Source organism: Dysidea avara, chromosome 15 (assembly GCF_963678975.1).
Source record: "Dysidea avara chromosome 15, odDysAvar1.4, whole genome shotgun sequence".
Taxonomy (NCBI): domain Eukaryota; kingdom Metazoa; phylum Porifera; class Demospongiae; order Dictyoceratida; family Dysideidae; genus Dysidea; species Dysidea avara.
Window position 1 is genome coordinate 12,666,385 of NC_089286.1, and position 19,952 is coordinate 12,686,336.

At 37.9% G+C, this 19,952-nt stretch overlaps 1 protein-coding gene and 1 long non-coding RNA gene across 2 annotated transcripts; one reads left to right on the plus strand and one right to left on the minus strand.

Annotated features, from left to right (window-relative positions):
* The first annotated feature begins 4,240 nt into the window (after nucleotides 1–4,240).
* Nucleotides 4,241–7,541, plus strand: LOC136245838 (uncharacterized). The gene is made up of 3 exons (XR_010696149.1): nucleotides 4,241–4,740; nucleotides 6,491–6,603; nucleotides 7,332–7,541. It is a non-coding gene; the product is annotated as an uncharacterized lncRNA (long non-coding RNA).
* On the minus strand, nucleotides 7,362–9,502 carry LOC136245837 (uncharacterized). Its single transcript, XM_066037311.1, has 6 exons — nucleotides 9,412–9,502; nucleotides 8,963–9,361; nucleotides 8,850–8,915; nucleotides 8,161–8,311; nucleotides 7,683–7,821; nucleotides 7,362–7,629 (listed from the first exon to the last, which is right to left on the minus strand). The coding sequence occupies exons 2-6, from the start codon at nucleotides 9,026–9,028 to the stop codon at nucleotides 7,479–7,481; spliced, it is 573 nt and encodes a 190-aa protein (XP_065893383.1). The 5' UTR covers nucleotides 9,029–9,361; nucleotides 9,412–9,502; the 3' UTR covers nucleotides 7,362–7,478.
* Nucleotides 9,503–19,952: the final 10,450 nt, after the last annotated feature.

Here is a 19,952-nt window from a genome sequence, read left to right on the forward strand (position 1 = left end):
TAGTCCCTGCATGTAAATAGGGCATGCAGGTACCATGCATGCAATGCTAGTCTCAGTTATAAGTCATCCTAAATTTTGACCATGCAACAGTGACCAGCTTTCATGACATGTGCCACAGTATAGTTCTATAGTGTTTGCTGTTGTTGTTTAACTCAGCTGCAGATTCGTGGAAGTTTTGGCCCTATAAGTATAGTGTATTTAATCCATATGCATTGTATACATAGTGTTTTATGAGACGAGACCACTATTTGGTGTTTTTCGTCAGCGCCCACATGTTTCACTGCCACATTTGTTTCCCATTGCTACTGATTTAATTAGCTAACCACTATTGATCTGAATTACAAAATATTAAATATGTACAGGTGTCGCACTTGTACAGTAGTAATGACCAGTCTGCCTGTATACAGCAAATTTGATAAACACAGAAAATTGCCACAAAGCATGGTTTAGCTAAACACCCATGCACTTATTAAATGTGTCAGAGAAAGCAGAAAAGTTACTTTCCACTATATATGCCACACTGTGACAATGAATTATGCGCGTGTATTGTGTGCGCATGCACCACTAGACTACCTGATATAAACTTCAGTTGCAGATACCTTGATTCTGACCAACTTAACAATTAGCTAGACTGCACTGAAAATTCCTTCAAGTGAAGCTCCTTCACTGACATCATTACAAATATAGGCTACACTGAAATCCGTTAGTTAACTCAACTTGAATGGATTTACATTTCCTATAGTTTACCTTTTTGCCAAATTTAATAATAATAATAATTAGAGATCACAGAGGTTTGCACTTTCTCACAAAGATTGATCAGAAACCAGTACCACAATACTTTCATGGCACCTTGGCAGTATCAGTTAGGTAGAATCAAGCCCAAAAGTGTGATCAGAGCAGCCAACAATTTTTTTGAAAAAAAAAATTTCTACTGACTGCCTAATACCTGCCTGCCTGCTCTGATACCTGCCTGATACCTTCAGACTAGCACAAAGCTAAGGGTAACTGTTAGACATTACTTCAGCCAGACAGATGCCTTTTGGCACACTACAGTACATACACTGTATACATAATGGGCTTTCCTTTGTCCTCCACTTCTTTTCACTGACAGCACAAGGTGTCAATTTGTAGTAGCATGGACGATGGCCTACCTATGTTTGTAGAAGAAATCATCCTTATTTTCTGTAGTGGTTGGATTGTTTGCAGAGGCTCTTATCATACTGTTCTTCACTAATTGTAATGCAGGCTAAACACAGCTGAAAATGAGCATAGTGGCCACATCACTTTTTCAGTAATTGATAGTTGAGTGGTGTGCATGTTCAGACAAAAACATTAAGTCCATAAAAACATTATCCACTCTTAATGATGTTGCAAAAAATGTACAAGGAAAAATTAGGAACGTAAGTTTGATTAGGGATCATGTGTGAAACAAGGAGGTTGCCTACACTTGCAGATATACTAGAGGATATTTAATCCCTATTTCAGTCATGGGTATAGATGGATTATTAGAATTGTACATACGATGGCTACTAGTAAATATGTAAAGAGCAGAACTGCATGTTTACCTTTTCATGTCCATATACATATTAATATAAGCAATAGTGTGTAGAAATCAAATGTAGCAGCTGTTTGTTAGACATTTGTATAGCTACTAGCTACTAGTTATTTCAGTATCAGATGTGTCATGCAGATACCTATAATTTATGTACATTCTGAATTTTGTTTTCCTGTAGCGATGATGGTGGCCTTGCTGGGTGCTTTTCCAGTACAACAATAAAGTGGATTGTGTTGTACCCCCATGTTCAGAAATGGAATGTGTACCTTCATTCCATGAAGAATTTAACAGCATATTTCACAACTGTGACATTGATGATGAGGTTGAACAAATTCCATGCTTTAAAGTTGAACCTAGGTATATTCCTAGAAATGTAGGGAGGCAAGAAGAGAGGAAAAAAATCAAAAGTTTACAAGCTACTATTAAGGAATTAAACAAAACAGTAAATACGCAGTTTAAAACCATATGTAGCTTGCAAGTTAAGGTAGACTCACTGACAACAGAGCTGATGTCAACCAAGAAAGCTCTAGATGATACACTTGCATTAGCAGAGACTTTTCAGAAATAAAAAGATGCACTTTTAAAGCAACTGAAAAACATAACTGCCAAATGCAATGCTGCTAAGAAAGATTTTCAAAAGACGGAGGCTGAACTTGAGCGTGCACAAGAAGAAACTGAAGATTTAGAACATTGATTGATGTAGAATCTGAAGAAGTGCTGGAAGATCTTCACACTTTAGCTACGAAAGAGGGGAAAAATTATGCACCAACCAAAGACCAAAAAAGTCAGTAGTGCAGCAATCAATGGAAATGTATTGTCATTGAATGAAGTACCAAGAATCAATTGTAAACGATATTGAGAAAGAATTTGAGCGGTTAAGAAACATTGCCATTAAATTAGGTATCAGCAATGCGAATGACATTAATTGGACATTGGTCAGGTCTTCAACGTCTGATGGGGCTTCAATACAAAAAAAATTCAATCAACTAATAGAAGTACACAAAAAAGAAGATGCCATCAGATTTGGTGTAGCGAATAAAAAATGCTTGAAAGTAATTGAGAATTTTTGTACTATGCACTTGGGGGTAAATCTAAGAAAGGCATTTTTGGATGGCCTGAACACAGAAGAAGGCAAGGAAGGCTTACAGTTAGAAGCATTTACATGAATTCGCAAAGTTATTAGGAACACATGGCAGAGACCTCAACCTGTAAAGTGCACTAGGAGTGAGACCTGAGGTTAAAATGAGTGAGATTTGCTTACTTATGCGTGAGGTCTTGTCTTAGTATAAAAATTCCTGTAAAAACAGCAAAATTTGCAACTTTCGTTGGCTATTTTCGGTTATACTTCTCCATTTTTAGCCATTAGAGCACTGTTTAGTGCTTTTCCAAGAGGTTTGAAGTGAAATTAACTTACACAAGAGCTTAAATTTCCAGGAATTGCAATGTGTAAGATGGAAAACATTGTGTGAGACAACAATCCAATGAGCGTGTCTCACACGTAATGCATGAGAGTTGAGGTGCCTGACATGGTGTACCAGAATATGGACTAGGCGTGGTCAAGTTCTCAGATTTTCTACAAATACAAATAAAAAAGGCAAATTCAAATGCAGTATACTATCAGAACTGCCAAGCGGTTACTCTTGATAGGCAGATTGGAAGTCGTTATTTTATAAGTGAATCTAATACAGGAAAGGTTCTCTTCCTGGCTGATGCTGCTATTGAGTTTCTCCACATAACATAACTATTAAGCGAAACCCCCCAAAAATTTTTTTAACGACTTCCGTTGACTTTATATGTATCAAATGCGTCAATAGGATCGCCAGCCACTGCTTCTCAGAACTGAGATTTTTAGTAGAATTTTAAACTTTGACGATGTCTTAATGTATTTAACAAAGCGTCAATACCTCAACAAGCATTCAAACGTAAAACAGATACGAATTATCGCTTACTGTTTTCCATCCCTGGGATCATCCAGTTAAAACATCCTTCTTTACCGCGCAGTCTAGGCTCGTCTTTATCATTTCTTAGGTATTGACGCAAAGATAATCTTTAAAAGTATTCCAAAAAGTTAAAATGTGCTCTGTAGAACTTTGCGTTTTGACATGCAACCTGGCGACAGACTGATCATAAACGACGTATTTCACTTTGAATTGTTTCTAAAACAATATTTAGAAATACCTGATGGGGCGCTTGTAGTGGAAGCATAGATTTTAGAGGTGCGTCGGTGCTACGCGCCTCTAATATCTATGGTTGAGGTCATCAGAGGGACAACTGTCTGTCAGTATAGGCATCACGAAGGCTGTATACTACCCCAACCTTGACAATCCAGTTTAACCCGGTAACGTAATGACTGTAGGTTTTTTGATGCATGATGTAGTCTAGTTTTTCGTGGCCAGGCAGGCCCAGGCCACGTGTTTCATGTGGTCAGTTTCTTTTCCAACTGCCCCAAAGGAAAAAAATCGGTCTGGCTACTTGAGGCTAGCTAGTTTTAACTCGAAGCTGGGCTGCCAGTGCTGGAGCTATTCTGCTCAGTTACAGCCTGCCAACAGTTGCGAACATAAGATAGGTTCTATTGAATTTGTTCAAACTGGAATTTCATACATCATTCCAGTGAATAATTACAGTCGCTAGACAAAATGATGCTGATAATTGGTGATTTACGTTACAGGTCACTTAGTTTAGTATTTACAAAAGTATAGTGCAGTGCTGTTTGAGGGTGTGGTACAATTAAAGTTATATTCAGAAAATCCTTCAAATCAATACCACACTGCAGTACTATTTGAGGGTGCAGCACGAAACAGGTAAATATGGTCAAGAGTGAATAATGGGAAGAGATTGATATGGTATATAGATATTTTACAGAACAAAATCAGAAGTGTCAATTTATCTGAATGGGAAGCAATATGCTGTCTCATATAATAGTTCAAGTGGATCATTGGGTGCCCTTAACTCAGTGTTTGCTTATTGTGTATGTATAATTACGTGCATGGGTATATTTTAGAAGTTGCAGTATTGTGTAATGTTTGTGTGTGATTATTCTCATGCACATTGCTAGCATTACTTTTCTCATTTCTTCAATAGATTAATTGGAAACATTTGAAACAATCAGGAGATCTGAGAATTATTACTATGACAGGATTCATCCTAAAGCTTTACCTAGTGCAGTACTTGAGTAGCTACTAAAGGTGTGTGTCCACCCATCTCTCGATCTGTCTATGTGCAGTGTGCAATATCATAACACATGCATACAAATCACTACTCTACAAACACACATACTACATTGCACAAATGCTCATACACTACACTACACTTACTGTACGTATCACACTACACTACACTTACTGCATGTATCACACTACACTACACTTACTGTTCGTATCACACTACACTACACTACACTTACTGTACGTATCACACTACACTACACTACACTTACTGTACGTATCACACTACACTATACTTACTGTATGTATCACACTACACTACACTACACTTACTGTACGTATCACACTACACTACACTTACTGTACGTATCACACTACACTACACTACACTTACTGTACATATCACACTACACTTACTGTACGTATCACACTACACTACACTTACTATACATATCACACTAAACTACACTTACTGTACGTATCACACTACACTACACTTACTGTACATATCACACTACACTTACTGTACATATCACACTACACTACACTTACTGTACGTATCACACTACACCACACTTCCTGTACGTATCACACTACACTACACTTACTGTGCATATCACACTACACCACACTTACTGTACGTATCACACTACACCACACTTACTGTACGTATCACACTACACTTACTGTACATATCACACTACACTACACTTACTGTACATATCATACTACACTACACTTACTGTACGCATCACACTACACTACACTACACTTACTGTACGTATCACACTACACTACACTTACTGTACATATCACACTACACTACACTTTCTGTACATATCACACTACACTACACTTACTGTATGCATCACACTACACTACACTTACTGTACATATCACACTACACTACGCTACACTTACTGTACGTATCACACTATACTACACTTACTGTACGCATCACACTACATTACACTTACTGTACGTATCACACTACACTTACTGTACGTATCACACTACACTACACTTACTGTACGTATCACACTACACTACACTTACTGTACGTATCACACTACACTACACTTACTGTACGTATCACACTACACTACACTTACTGTACGTATCACACTACACTACACTTACTGTACGTATCACACTACACTACACTTACTGTACGTATCACACTACACTACACTTACTGTACGTATCACACTACACTACACTTACTGTACGTATCACACTACACTACACTTACTGTACGTATCACACTACACTACACTTACTGTACGTATCACACTACACTACACTTACTGTACGTATCACACTACACTACACTTACTGTACGTATCACACTACACTACACTTACTGTACGTATCACACTACACTACACTTACTGTACGTATCACACTACACTACACTTACTGTACGTATCACACTACACTACACTTACTGTACGTATCACACTACACTACACTTACTGTACGTATCACACTACACTACACTTACTGTACGTATCACACTACACTACACTTACTGTACGTATCACACTACACTACACTTACTGTACGTATCACACTACACTACACTTACTGTACGTATCACATTACACTACACTTACTGTACGTATCACACTACACTACACTTACTGTACGTATCACATTACACTACACTTACTGTACGTATCACACTACACTACACTTACTGTACGTATCACACTACACTACACTTACTGTACAGATCACTCTTGTATTACTTTTCTCATCTCTTCGATAGATTGAGTGGAAACATTTGAAACAATCAGGAGATCTGAGAATTGTATGATTCATTATTATGACAGGATTCATCCTAAAGCTTTATCTATTGCGGAACTTGAGTAGCTACTAAAGGTGTGTTTCCGCCCATCTCTCAGTCTGTCTATGTGCAGTGTGCAATATCATAACACATGCATACAAATCACTACTCTACAAACACACATACTACATTGCACTTAATGCTAATACACTACACATCACACACTTTGGAACCTTGGAAGCCACCCACAGCAACAAGTACCATGATAGGCACAGTGACATGATGAACACACACGTGCGTGCACACACACACACACACGTAAACTCAGATGTTTGGGTAGGTAACTAATATGAAACCAAGAGTTCATAATATAGCCCCACTACTATATTATGACTTCTTGATGAAACAATACAATTGTTTAACAAATTTAACAAAGGATGATTACATAAAAGCTATTAATGCCTTTTTTGTATGAAAAGCTATTAATGCCTTTTTTGTATGGACTTACTGCATTTTTCGGGAGTTATAAAGTCAATGTACACATAGTAATGTATTATATAAATAACATTGTAACTAACTGTGGTCTTCTGTAATCCTGTATTAACAACCATGCACACTCATATACATGTTTCAATGCACGTAGTATCGTGATGAATATAACTTTACTACTGAATTTTATGATACACAATGAGTGGTCACAAATAGACTAAGTACAAGAGTTAATAATCCCTCCACTATTATTAACTCTTGCTAAGCACTGTTATAGTGTGTTTCATAATTACAACATATCTTGTATTTTGTATCCATTTGCATGCATTGTTAGGTCTGATAAAGTATCATCTGTAGAAGTTGAGAATCTAAAGAGTTCTCATGATGGATGAAGCATTATTAACCAGAACGATAAAGTTAATAGTCTGTTATATGTCTTTATAATTGAAGTGTACATGTGTTTTTGTTATGTTCAGTACTGTCAATTGTCTGTGTCAAGTTCATCATCTGTGCTTAGTTCGTCATCTGTGTTATCATCATCTATGTTAAGCTCATTGTCTGCATCATCAACTATACGTGGGTGTTTTCTTGAAGTGTATATTCGTCTTTCCCAATATTCATCGTCCAGTAACCTGTGTTAATTGAATTTGAATACTGGTACATATATTCCTACCACTCCACAAACCTGTAGTTTTGTTTCTCTCTTTCAAAGTATCTCAATACATTTAATTGATACTCATACTTCAGGATATCTTTAGCAGCATCCCACTTGTTGCTACTCTTAAAAAAGGTTTTTTTTGCTTCATCATTTTTCTTCTCTGTACCTGCATATATGTCAATGCCAGAAAATGACATAAAAGTTACTATAATATGTATGCATTCACTTGAATCTTTCTTAGTTAATAAAAACAAGAAGCTATGAGTTAATAAAAACAAGAAGCTATGAGTATTACAACTTCACTAGAATCCCCCCTACAACCTACAAAATACATTACATATTTGACCACATGGCACTGTGAGTATATTTGTGGTAAACCCAAAGAAGCCAGATCATGGTTTTATATGTGCAGTATGGTTTCATAATAATTGTCTACCCTTTTCATGTGTTATATATAGCAAGTCCATGTTAACATCTAAATACAACTTGTAGTTATTGCACATACCTTGACAGCTGAATCTATATAAAGCACCATGCTTCCTTATGACTTCTCCCATGTGCCGAGACATGATGTGCAGATAAGGCGTCACATTGTCTGGCTGGTATCCATCACATTTTGTTTGCAAGGAAACAAAATCTGTAATCCACTTCTTGGCCTTTTTAAAAAAAAATTAAAGAATATACAGCCAATTAGGCTAACATTAATTATTTCCCATCACCTGTGTGTACTCTTTGTTCTACTGCATTGATATAATTATTGATTTAAGATTTTTACAAAATAGTCAGGAATCCACTTTCATATAGTACATGTGCAGTTATTCTAATCAAAGCTACATTCTATTACCATCATCACAGTGGTGGATACAAGGGACACATCTCCCCCCCCCCCTTCCCCCCCTCAAAAAATGCACAAGATTGAGATACTCTAATAGAACAGTCACCACATAAATCCTAATCCTCCACAGCTATTGATGAGTATGAAATTTACATCTGCAGTACCATACTAAAGGCATGCACACTTATATAGCTTACTAGAATATTTTGAAAATGAAATGTACATGGTCCTTTTTACCTGACCATTCTATATTAGGCTCATGTGTAACGGAACTAGCTATAGTCATGACTGTTACTGAACCCTACAGCTCTATACAGACTATTTTGGGCACAAGGAATCAAGTAAGAGTTGTGACTTACTTTGTTCTCGACATCATCTGCAGATGGTTTTTTAGATTTTATAATTGCATAGAGTTTATCAAAGTCCTGAAATTACAGTATGAATGTTTGTTAAAGCGTTTTGCTGCACTCACTTCCCATAATTTCTTAACTTTATCAGCGATGTCTGTTGGCTGGCACTGTTTGATTTTCTCTGGCATTTTTTTTTAGTAATTTGAGTTTATCACCTCCGACTAAGGAGGTGAAACTAAAAACCTTCTTATCCGCACTTCTTATTTTGAATGGTACTCCACAACTTCTTATTGATTCAATAAGTTTTTGAATTATTGGCCCATCATTGATGTCTTTACTGCGTCTACCATCCTTTCGGTCCTGGTTTGCAGCTGCATTAATTAAATTGCGGGTCAAAACATCCGTGACTCTTAACATGTCAAGAGACAAAAAGATGATTTTTTAGTATACTGGGCTCCATCCATCGATACTTTAACATGGATTTCCATGCTATCATCAAAATGCTGTGTGTCTTTGCAAATCTGTACAATATACGTAAGGTAATATAGCAGATGCATGCATGTATGAATACCTCTATTTCAGCTTTTTCCAATAACAATTCTTAAAACTGAATTGTGCACCGCAGTTGCTTCCAGGTGTCCTTGTAATGGGAGGCACTACAATTTCATTTTTAGTTGCTATCACCTGCAGAAATCAGTCAATAGAACTATAATAAAAAAGTTTGTACCTTGCGTTTCCTAGGCAGTTCTGGAAAATATGCTGCAAGATCTTGGTAGCATGCCATTGACATGTGGTGCTTCATGGTGAGATAAGTCATTTCATCTGTCTTATCATCCACATGTCTTGCTAACTCTGGCACTGATTGGCCACACAATGGCAGATCAACTATCGTCCCCCCAGTGAGAGATTTCATGGTGAAATTAGTGGCAACAAGACCCGTGTCCGACAGCAAATTTGAGGTGTATTCTGTTAACTGGCTTTTTATTTCTTTTTCTTTGCTCTGTCTTGCCCTTTTTCCTACCTTCTCGTATAAAAATCCTGCATGTATTAGCTTTAAACATGCAACACTTTAATATTATATGATACAGCTTACCACTGATGTGGAGCTTAGAAACAAGATTATTATCTGTCAAGTCATGGGCATGCTCATCTGCGGTATTTGTAAATTTGCCATCCTCGGAGTATATCATCATTAGCATACAGCTAGCCTTCAGCTTTTCCAAAGGCTCCCAACGTAAGCATTTAAATACATTGTTTGTCTTGGAGCGTTCTTTTACTAGCCGTCTCTCCAGTTTGGTATACGGTGAATGAATGAAAAAGCTAACATTGGCTTCTACCATAGATCCTTTACACCCCAGGATAGGAATCTGACTGTTTTTCACACTTCCATCCGCACCTCCGTCGACACCTTTCTATTATAAACGCCAATATCTAAATAATTTCTGCTAGCGCTACTGTACCTTTAGAGTTATGTCTCAACCAGCCTCACAGTTAGCCGTAAGCATGCCAGAAGTAGCGAACTGTTACCTCTTGGAAGTTTGCACGCAAGTATTGCAAGGACCATGGTTTAGTTCAGACTTGGATAGCTCTTGTTTCTTTCGTACAGCGGCAACAAAAATGATACAACAAGAAGGCATGGCTAAGAGATTTTCGTTTAAACTACAGCAAAAAATTGGAAGTTCTGTTTTGAAACAGCATAAATCTATCAAAGCTATGGCCTGCTTACAATAAATTTTCTATTACTGATCAACTGGAAAAAGATTGGAAGGAATTTTGTATCAGTATAGAATTAGAAACAAATCCATTATTTTGGCAATATGTGACTGAAGAAATTTTCAAGAAAATGCTGCATACAAAGCTGCAATTTTTACAGCAATCTTCAAGTGCAACTTCCCAAGATTCACGTAACAGTACAGAAACTTCGGAACTGACATTTGAGGAAAGGAACGCAATAAATTACATTGGTGGATATGTTATCAAGCAACTCCACTCCAAGGTTGTTACAAAGAAGAGCTATGTTGATGCTCTATTGCTTCTCCAGTCAGACAGTCCAACTGGCCTGGAGTCAGCTCAGTGGACTGAAGCTATAGATCGTGGTGGCTTAATACACATCAATGAAATGTTTTACCAGTGCCTGATAGCTATTGAGCAGGTGTGCAAATGCGTGCTAGTTGGAGATGTTAGTCAATTGGCTGACATTAGAACACTGGTTGTGGATAAAGCATTATCAGATGTAGATGTCCGATTCTACTGGGATCTTGCGATGGGATTGACTGCTGTAGAAATCAGCGATGACCTATTGAAAATGGTTGTAGATTTATTTACTTCAGTTCGCAGCCATGCATTTACAAAAGGTTACATGGAAAAGTACAAACAGTGCAACAAAAAAGGAACTCAGAAATCTAAAGCTTTGAGAAAAAAACTGTTTTAACAAATCATGCACGTATTCTATTATATTAGCTAATGTATCACTTCTTTTTTATTCTCTTCTGTTTACATTTTTGCAGAGGTGCACCAATTTCAGCAAAAGTAGCTGTCCTCTTCTTTCCTCTGCAATTCCCAGCGATTGATTTCACATTAATGTCCCCAACAACTCTTAGTGCTTGTGTGTTAGTAAAAACTTCATGTGCCATTGGGTTATCATTTGTTCCTCCCCTTTGCCGTTGTCGGCCAAATAGCTTTTCCAAGGGGTCCTGGCACAGCTTTTCACTTAAGAAAAATGTGACACCAGGTTGACTTAGAATGATAGGCACCAATTCAACAAATGATGACACTAAAAAATATGCATACAATAGTTATTACCTAGAACAATATAATTCAGTACATGCAACACACCTGTGATTGAAATTCCTTCTTGTGTTAGGTCACTTAAAAGTGCTGATCACTGTAGCCCTGTCTAGCCTCCACTGATTCCTTCCAGTTCTTCATGTAAGATGTGAAGTCATCACTAAGCCACTGTGCCAATGATATACATTATAATTACTAATAAACAAGTAGATGTATACCTTCAGTCGAAAATCATCCTTCTCAGTATATTGTTCTTGAAATTTCTTCTTTGCTTGCTTCCCCTCATCACAGTTGTCAACATTTAGACAGTCAAAAAATTTGTCACACATATCAATGAAGGTAGCAGTTGCCTGAGCATCTGGTCCACCTGTCAACTTGATGGCACTAGATACAGTTCCACTGAGTACCTAAATAAATTACTAGAATCAATAACTATACCAACATGCTATACATACCTGAGCAGCAAGATCTACCCTCATCTTTGAAAAAGATGTGAGACGGATATGTTCGTACTTGAGTTTGTGGACCATTGTAACTTTAGGACCTGCTCCCATATTCCGATTGTATAAATCGACAACATACTTCCAGCTGATGTCCTGTCCTGAACACTATAACACCAAAAATATTTTAGGTATATACACATAATCAATTATAAAAATGTCCTGAACACTATTACAAATATATTTTAGGTACACATAATTACTTACCCATAGTGGCCTTGATGCAAAACAATTTCTAATTGTCTTGATTAAGTGGGGCGGATCACAAATCAAGTAAATGTACCGTTTTTCTTTACTATATTTGTTCAACACCTTGTGTTTGTCAGTTTGTGAATTGGTCAACAAATGATACAACCTGCGGTTAGAAGTTGCACCATCACAAGTGCATGACATTACACGGAATCCTATACACTCCAACCGATGCACTGCTTCCCAGAACAGTGGAAACAATTGCGAACCCTTTACAGAATCAACAGGAAACTGAGCATAAGGAAATGTTAAGTTTGATGTTAATCCTCTATAAACATAACAGATTTTGCCAGTGGTAGTTCATTTATACTATCTGATTCAGAGTTAGAATATCGTAAAAATGCATTGTTAATGTCACCCAAATCCACAGAACCTACTAAACTGCCAGTGCTTTTATTGAATACAAGTCCTTCTTTGATATGCATCTCATCAAACAACAAACCGACCAAATTCTTGTGGTTTGGAGTGTCACTCAATCTGGCATACTCTCTTAGTTGGTCATCAGTGGCATCTGAAAATCCAGCCTTTGTAGAATTAAAATGAGTATAATCCTGTAAAGTTCGTTCAGATGGTAGACTCAGGCATTTCAAATTCCTCAACATCTTGTAAGCTCCACTACTACAGTGGTGCAGGTATAAGCACCACTTTATCATAAGTGGGTGCCATCGAACTCCTTTGCCACTCCTTAATGCTTCTTGTTGCTGCCTCCAGAACAAGGCCTGAAATGAGTTTTCATCATACTGCTCAGTAATTTCACTGTCATGCTGGTTCATTACAGTCACCAGGTCTTCCTCCAGAGATGGTTCAACACCAACACCTTGCATCTCTGTTAACTTCTTAATTTTAGTTTTTAGTCTGCTAACAAACTGTCTACTAGTCTTCAGTCGACCTTGTAAGGTACGTACCCTGAGTGCCCTGCCTGGGGCTGTCAAATATTCTAAATTGGCATGACTGCTTGGAGAAGTACTGCTATGAGCACTGGGTGACAATTCTGCATTTGATTGGCTGTGTAGTCTGGAAACAGCAGAGTGCAAAGTTTTACGATGTGCAGTGCACTGTTTACATCTCACAACTCCTTGTTGAACTGCAATGTGACATTGCTGATGTCTAATGGTTTGCTTTCCCTCTACAGTCACAATACTGGTGATTACTGTCTTACCTACGTATGTAAAAAGAAGTATAATCATCGTATTAAAAGTCAAATAACAACTTACGGTCTGTTCCATAAAATTTTCCCTCATTGCGCAAAAACCACCTCAGAAAATTCTTCACACAAGTTGCCTTCACATAAATGAAGTGAGTTTATCGCATTAAAGATCAGTCTCAGATCATTGACACAGTACACATGAGTACAAACTGGCATTCCCAAGTTACCCAAGTTGATCCTATGATCTCCCATACTTATATTATATTCAAAGTTGGGATATATTTGAAGAGATGCTGTGACTTGTGGAGAAGGTGTAAGCTTCATTTTAACAAGGCTAAAACGCTCTACAGTTGCCTCGATGATCTGCCAATTTGTAAATTCTTCCATCTGAGCAAAAAAATTCTTCAGTTGAACTAAATTTTGAACTTGACATTGTTTATAAAGTAGAGGCAATGAAACCATGAGGTTAGTCATATCAAGTGAAACACTGTTATGACTGTTTACATCTGTAGTGATAGGAATACAGCTAGTTCCACCTGCATTGCCACTGATATCTCCATTGGTAGCAACAGTGTCACCGGTAGGAGCAACAGTGCCATCAGTAACAGCAACAGCTCTATTGGTAGTAGCAACAGTGCCATTGGTAGCAACAACAGTGCCATTGGTAGCAACAACAGTGCCATTAGGAACAGCAACAGTTCTATTGGTAGCAGAAACATGGCCATCAGTAGCAGCAACAGTACTACTGGTAGCAGAAACAGTGCCATCAGTAGCAGCAACAGTACTACTAGTAGTTACATCTGTAGCAACAGTACCACTGCAGACAGTTGCAGCAACAGCCTTACAACTCAGGCTAATTCCTTCAGTAGTAACAGTGGCATCTCTAGATAGAGTGAATCCAGTTTTGCTATTCTTGTCAGCTAGCCTGGCTTTCCTTTTCTTCTTATACTTCTTTAAAGAAGAAAGCTTTAGCCTCTGTCCTCCCATTGAGCTAAAGCATATCACAGAAGGATGCATAGTAACCATTATCTAGATGTTTTACACAAATTGTATATTACCCATGCGCGTTATATCAGGTGCAGATTACAATTAACGCATTAGTAAATGAACTATAACGGACTTTTTCTCTCTTCAATGGACAGCAGGCACGGTGGCTTTACTTCAGTTCGACTAACAAAGGATTGGTAAGTACACAAAACAAGTTATAAGCTAAAACAACGTTGTTTCAGGTCGCTAGAGCTAGCCAAAGTTACCACATCACTGAAGCGGCAAGTCTCGAAAGTCTACCAGTAAAGAAGAAATGGATGTATGGCTATACTGGTTCGATTACTTATATCAAGGTATACTTATATACTGAATTTGACGTTCATATAGTGAACAATTCGAGACTTACAGCCAGTTCACACAAGTAGAAATGAGCTAGTGCAGTTGATAACAGGAGCTTTTATAGCAGTAGCTAGTGCAGTTGGATAACAGGAGCTTTTATAGCAGTATAAAGCGCGCAATGTCACTAGCCACAATGCATGCATAGCAATCTCGCGCGCCCTATCCCTGCTGTGTCGGGCGTGAGCGAGAGGAGACGGATAAAATTTATCAAACACTGTGGGCTCCAAAATAAATGCTCCAATCAGAAGCTTAGGTGTTCCAGACACAGGGGTGTAGTTACGCTGCAAAGCATATAGCCAACCATTGCACATGAAAAATTACAGCCAATCAAAAAACTTTTGTAACTTTATAAAAGACGGTGTCTGTATGTACAGTATAGTATAGTTGATGCTGTAGTTACAGATAGCTGGGAGTTGTCATGGCTAAGCGACGCGAATCTGGGTGGTACAGGAAGCTGACTAACGGGAAAGTACAGCGCGAAAGAGATCAGGTAGCTATAGCTAGATAAATTAATTTGTGTATTAGCTAGCTATCGCCTGAGTTAGCAAACTATATACATTATTTTTCACAGCCAGCTTCAATTTTGTCCGACATTATACCTCTTGTACCACATGAACGGAAGCAGGTTACTGCGAACAGTGACGGACGGCTACCAGAGGGCCAGTATCGGGTAGAAAGACTGATAACAAAGCATAAAAGAGTACGTATCATAGCTAAAGTGAATGAATACTAGTAGCTATAGCTATACTTCTCACATTATAGGAAACAAGAACTGAGTACTTGGTTTTATGGCAAAATTTCCCGATGGAATCGGCCACTTGGGAACCAGCACATTATATTGAGACCAGTTTAATCAGGTACATTGTCAGTATTACTATGTTAATCTATAGCTATTCACAGTGAATTCAATGATCCTTCACCCCCAGAGCACACTGTAAGACATTACGTAGCTTCATTGTCTGCAGAAATAAATAGGTCCCTCAAAGCTATCTGTCTAAAGCACACAGAAATTTGAATTCCTTCTAGATTTGATGTTTTTAAATTTTTGTTTAAGGACTGTAACAAGACTCGTTTGTATTCATGCGATTTTGACCCAGACTACTTCGCTCCCGGGTGGTATGAATGGATTTTTAAGGCAAACCATGGGCATAAAATTTTTTTTCCCCTTGAAGTAAAATTATACTTAGCTAGATCACCCCCTAATGGTTACTATAGAAAGAGTGATGGTACTTTGACACCTAAACCTAGGCCCATTGTAGAATCTCTTTATGTACAATTAGTAAAGGATAACTGTTGATTTTTGTATTGATTAGCTAGTAGGAAGTAGTAATCTTTGTAAGTGTCTCTGGGGGAAGTTGAGTGCAACTGTACATATGAAGAAATAGACACAACTCAATCTCTGTTGGCAGGAGACAGCTATAAGAGACACCATTAGCTACACGAGACTGGTGTGCACATAACAATCCCAGAAAAGTATACCATGATAGCTACATGGAAGAAACATTGAAACAGACTTTGAAAACATACCATTTATATTTCTGCAACAGTAATTATTTTGAATTTGTACTATGCTTTCATGTATCTTTTGTCTTAATTAGTAAACTAATTCTTAGTATACACTGGACCACATGTAATATATTTAGCTATCTCAAAATGCTCAAGGTTTAACTTCATTAAGACCATAAGGCGCTGTGGGTACTGGAATGTATCTTTGGTAACCTTAATGTATGATAATGTGATAAAACTCATTATATTCATAGCTATATAGGCTTGCTGTGGTGGTGCACCCTACGACCACTGCCTAAAATTACCCTTAACCTATAACCTATGGTGCCTAAAATTACCGCCAAACATTACCACCTAACATTACCGCCTAAACCTATATACCTAAATATACCCGCCTAAAAAATACAAGCTATAGCACAAAAATATATAGAACATTTACATTTTTGTGGTTACTTTGAATTCATCTATGGTAAGTATGGGTATCTACATTTCTTTAACATCTCAAGTTCTATATAAAGGGCAACTGAATATATTATGTAAAAGCTGAGGATATGCACCAAACTATACATACACCCTATACAGATGAATAACTCTCACACATCTAAGTATGCATGTATCCAACAATGCTGATATCTCATTTCATCAATATGTAGCTTCTTTACGTGATGCAATAGTTATAGGGTGACATACTATATGGTACATGCATGCAGTGTGTCACTGTCTAACTGGTAAATTAAATGCATGAGCATGTGCATTTTTAGCTATTCATTATAATATAGCTGTGTTTGCTGGGTCTGTTCCAAATACCTAGAGAGGTCAATCATGCACATGCTTACCAGCCTAATTTCATCTCAATGTAGGTACATAGGATCAATGGAGAAGCAGAGGAATTTCACGGCTCAGGGCATAAGCCTGTAACTACCTGCACTGTACATTTTGATGTCATTGTACACTTCCCAGTTCACTTTAATATGCCCAATCCCTACATGTTACCTATACAGTTACTATGGACCCTTTTCACATTGATCGCTCTGATAAAAAAAGGTTTTAGTACTATACAATATTATAATATTATGAAGAATAATCTAGTGATATATAGCATGCATTGTTATAATTTGGCAGCAAGGAGAACAAGGGCCATTACTTTGTAGTTGTCTGTAATGTTTTTACATCTTGTGCCCACAACATGATTATTATATTCAATATTATTCAACATAATACATGTCACATTAGCATTTTAATGGGTTGTAAGTTGTGTAGTGTCAGGTGTTGTGGTAATGAAATCCACTTTATCTGGCTGCTAACCTATAAATGGAGACAACAGGTAACATTCTTGTGACATACATGTGCAAGGTCTCATAGCCATGCATACAAAACCTGCCAAGTTGGACCTCAAATATTTTAATCAAATAAGCACCATACAGACACACACAAGTGCTTCCTAGATTGATATACAGTACCGCTCTCGTGCAACTTCATGCACGCGTGTAAGATTACGCGTGCTAGCTAACACTCAAACGCGTGCATATGATAAAAATGCGCGTGCAAAATAAAATGTACTCGACTATAAACGCATGCTACTCACTCAGTAAACGCGTTGCAGTGCAAGGTTGTACGCGTGTTCGTGCAAGCTAGTACACGTGTTCATGAAGCTAAACTTGTACTATATGTACGCATGTTAGCACGCGTGTCCGGTCTACTTACTGTATGCGTGTTCATACTGATAAAGCGTTACATGATTCTATTTATTGTACCGTAGGTGGGTAAACTGTTAGCTGAAAGGACTAGATACTGATGGATTCCACAATTCCAGTTATCTATGGGCTTCAGATTTATATAGTGAGTGCTATTTCACAATGACACTACATGTAGTTACACTTTCGGTTTTTAGGCTTGAATTTTGCCGTCAATAATGGACTAACTTGGATTCCAGTCAGCCCTGTCCAACTTCTTGAAATCAAAGTAACTGGTTCAACTGTAATTAATTTTTAAAATGTAAAATTAATGAGCAATATTTAGAAATATATCGGTTTTCATCGTATATTGATTGTGATGATCAGGTGTTGCCATGCCGCGCTTAAGTGTGGAAGCGAGATGTAGAGTCATATCCTTACATCAACAAGGATGGACACCCAAGCGTATTTGGGATCAGCTCCAACGAGAGGCAGTTATGCCTGTGACACTGAGAGCTGTGTATTACTTATTGTCTAAATACCAGCGTCACAAAACAATAGTAGATCTGCCGCGGAGAAGAAGACCAGAAATCATTAATGACCAAATGAAGACTTTTATAGAAGAGACGTTACAAGATGACGAAACTACTGCTGTGAAATTAAAGCATATGCTTGCTGCACGTTGGCCCCAGCATCCAGTGTCTGTTTCTACAATCAAACGTGTGAGGAAGAAATTAGGCTGGGTTTGCACTCGCCCAAAGTATTGCCAAATGATCCGTGAAGTAAGTTTGCTTCCACATACAGTAATATGCACAGACGTTTTAAATAATTAGTTTCGCGTGGCCAGACGGCTTTTTCTCTTTGTCATTGGGTAGGGAGGAAAAGGGTCTGGTACAGTTCGAATCCTACAATCGTTTTGACACGTCACGAAATACGTCACAAGTATGCACCCCATGCGCTTAAATTCTGTTATGCTAGGCTATAATAACACAAATTCAGCATACCTGTTAATCAACAAATGATCAATAACGATTAGATCGATGATAGAATCCATAGAAGGTTTTAAAAGTCGAGGAGAACACTGGTAGTTGATAGACGCAGGCGCTACTATTTGAAAATGCATCACGTTTCCGTGGTTAACACTACCCAATTACCCGAGTAGTGTCAAAACGAGTGTGGGATCTGAACTGTACCAGACCCTTTTTTCTCTCTATCCAATGACAAAGAGAAAAAAGCGGTCTGGCCACGCAAGACTATTAAATAATATAGTGTGCTGGTTACTTTTTAAAAGAAAGAGCACAGGGTCCTTCACTTCTGGAAATATCATTGATGGTAACTAGAATTGTAGAAATTAATGAATAGAAAAAAAATATTCGAATAATTGTGACTGAATATCCAATTATCCTTTAAGAGCATATTTAAATACTATATCAACTAACAACGCCTGAAAAGTCTGCTAGAAAGGCCGCCCGGAAAGTCGTTGGGCAAAAAAAAACCCGACTTTGAGCTATAGGTTTGTTTACCCACAAAGCTAGCTTTGCTCACAACGTAGGTGTGGACAGACCAGCAAACACACACACACACACTTATTGTAAAGCAATTTCAGTAAAAGGTATAGTACCTATGTAGTTACCACAGTCAGACACTGGTGAGGCATTCATTTTACGAAGTGACTACAGAGCCGGTACCAGTGCTTAGAATAAATCCGTTAAAGAGCCGGTACCCAGTGTATGGATTAGGAGAACGCGCCTAGTAGTTGACCCAGTATAAAGATTAGGAGCACGCGTCTAGTAGTTGACCCTGCATACGGATTAGGGCTTCGGAAGGTAAGTTAGCTTTAGGGTTAGGCCAGGGTTCAGCTTTA

Excerpts from the sequence above, each read along its gene's own strand:
- LOC136245837 (XM_066037311.1), bottom strand. The coding sequence starts at position 9,028 with ATGCCAGAGAAAATCAAACAGTGCCAGCCAACAGACATCGCTGATAAA. Across the intron at positions 8,916-8,962 it reads AAGTTAAGAAATTATGGGAA|GACTTTGATAAACTCTATGC; the intron begins GTGAGTGCAGCA and ends CTGTAATTTCAG. Across the intron at positions 7,822-8,160 it reads ATATAGATTCAGCTGTCAAG|GTACAGAGAAGAAAAATGAT; the intron begins GTATGTGCAATA and ends ACATATATGCAG.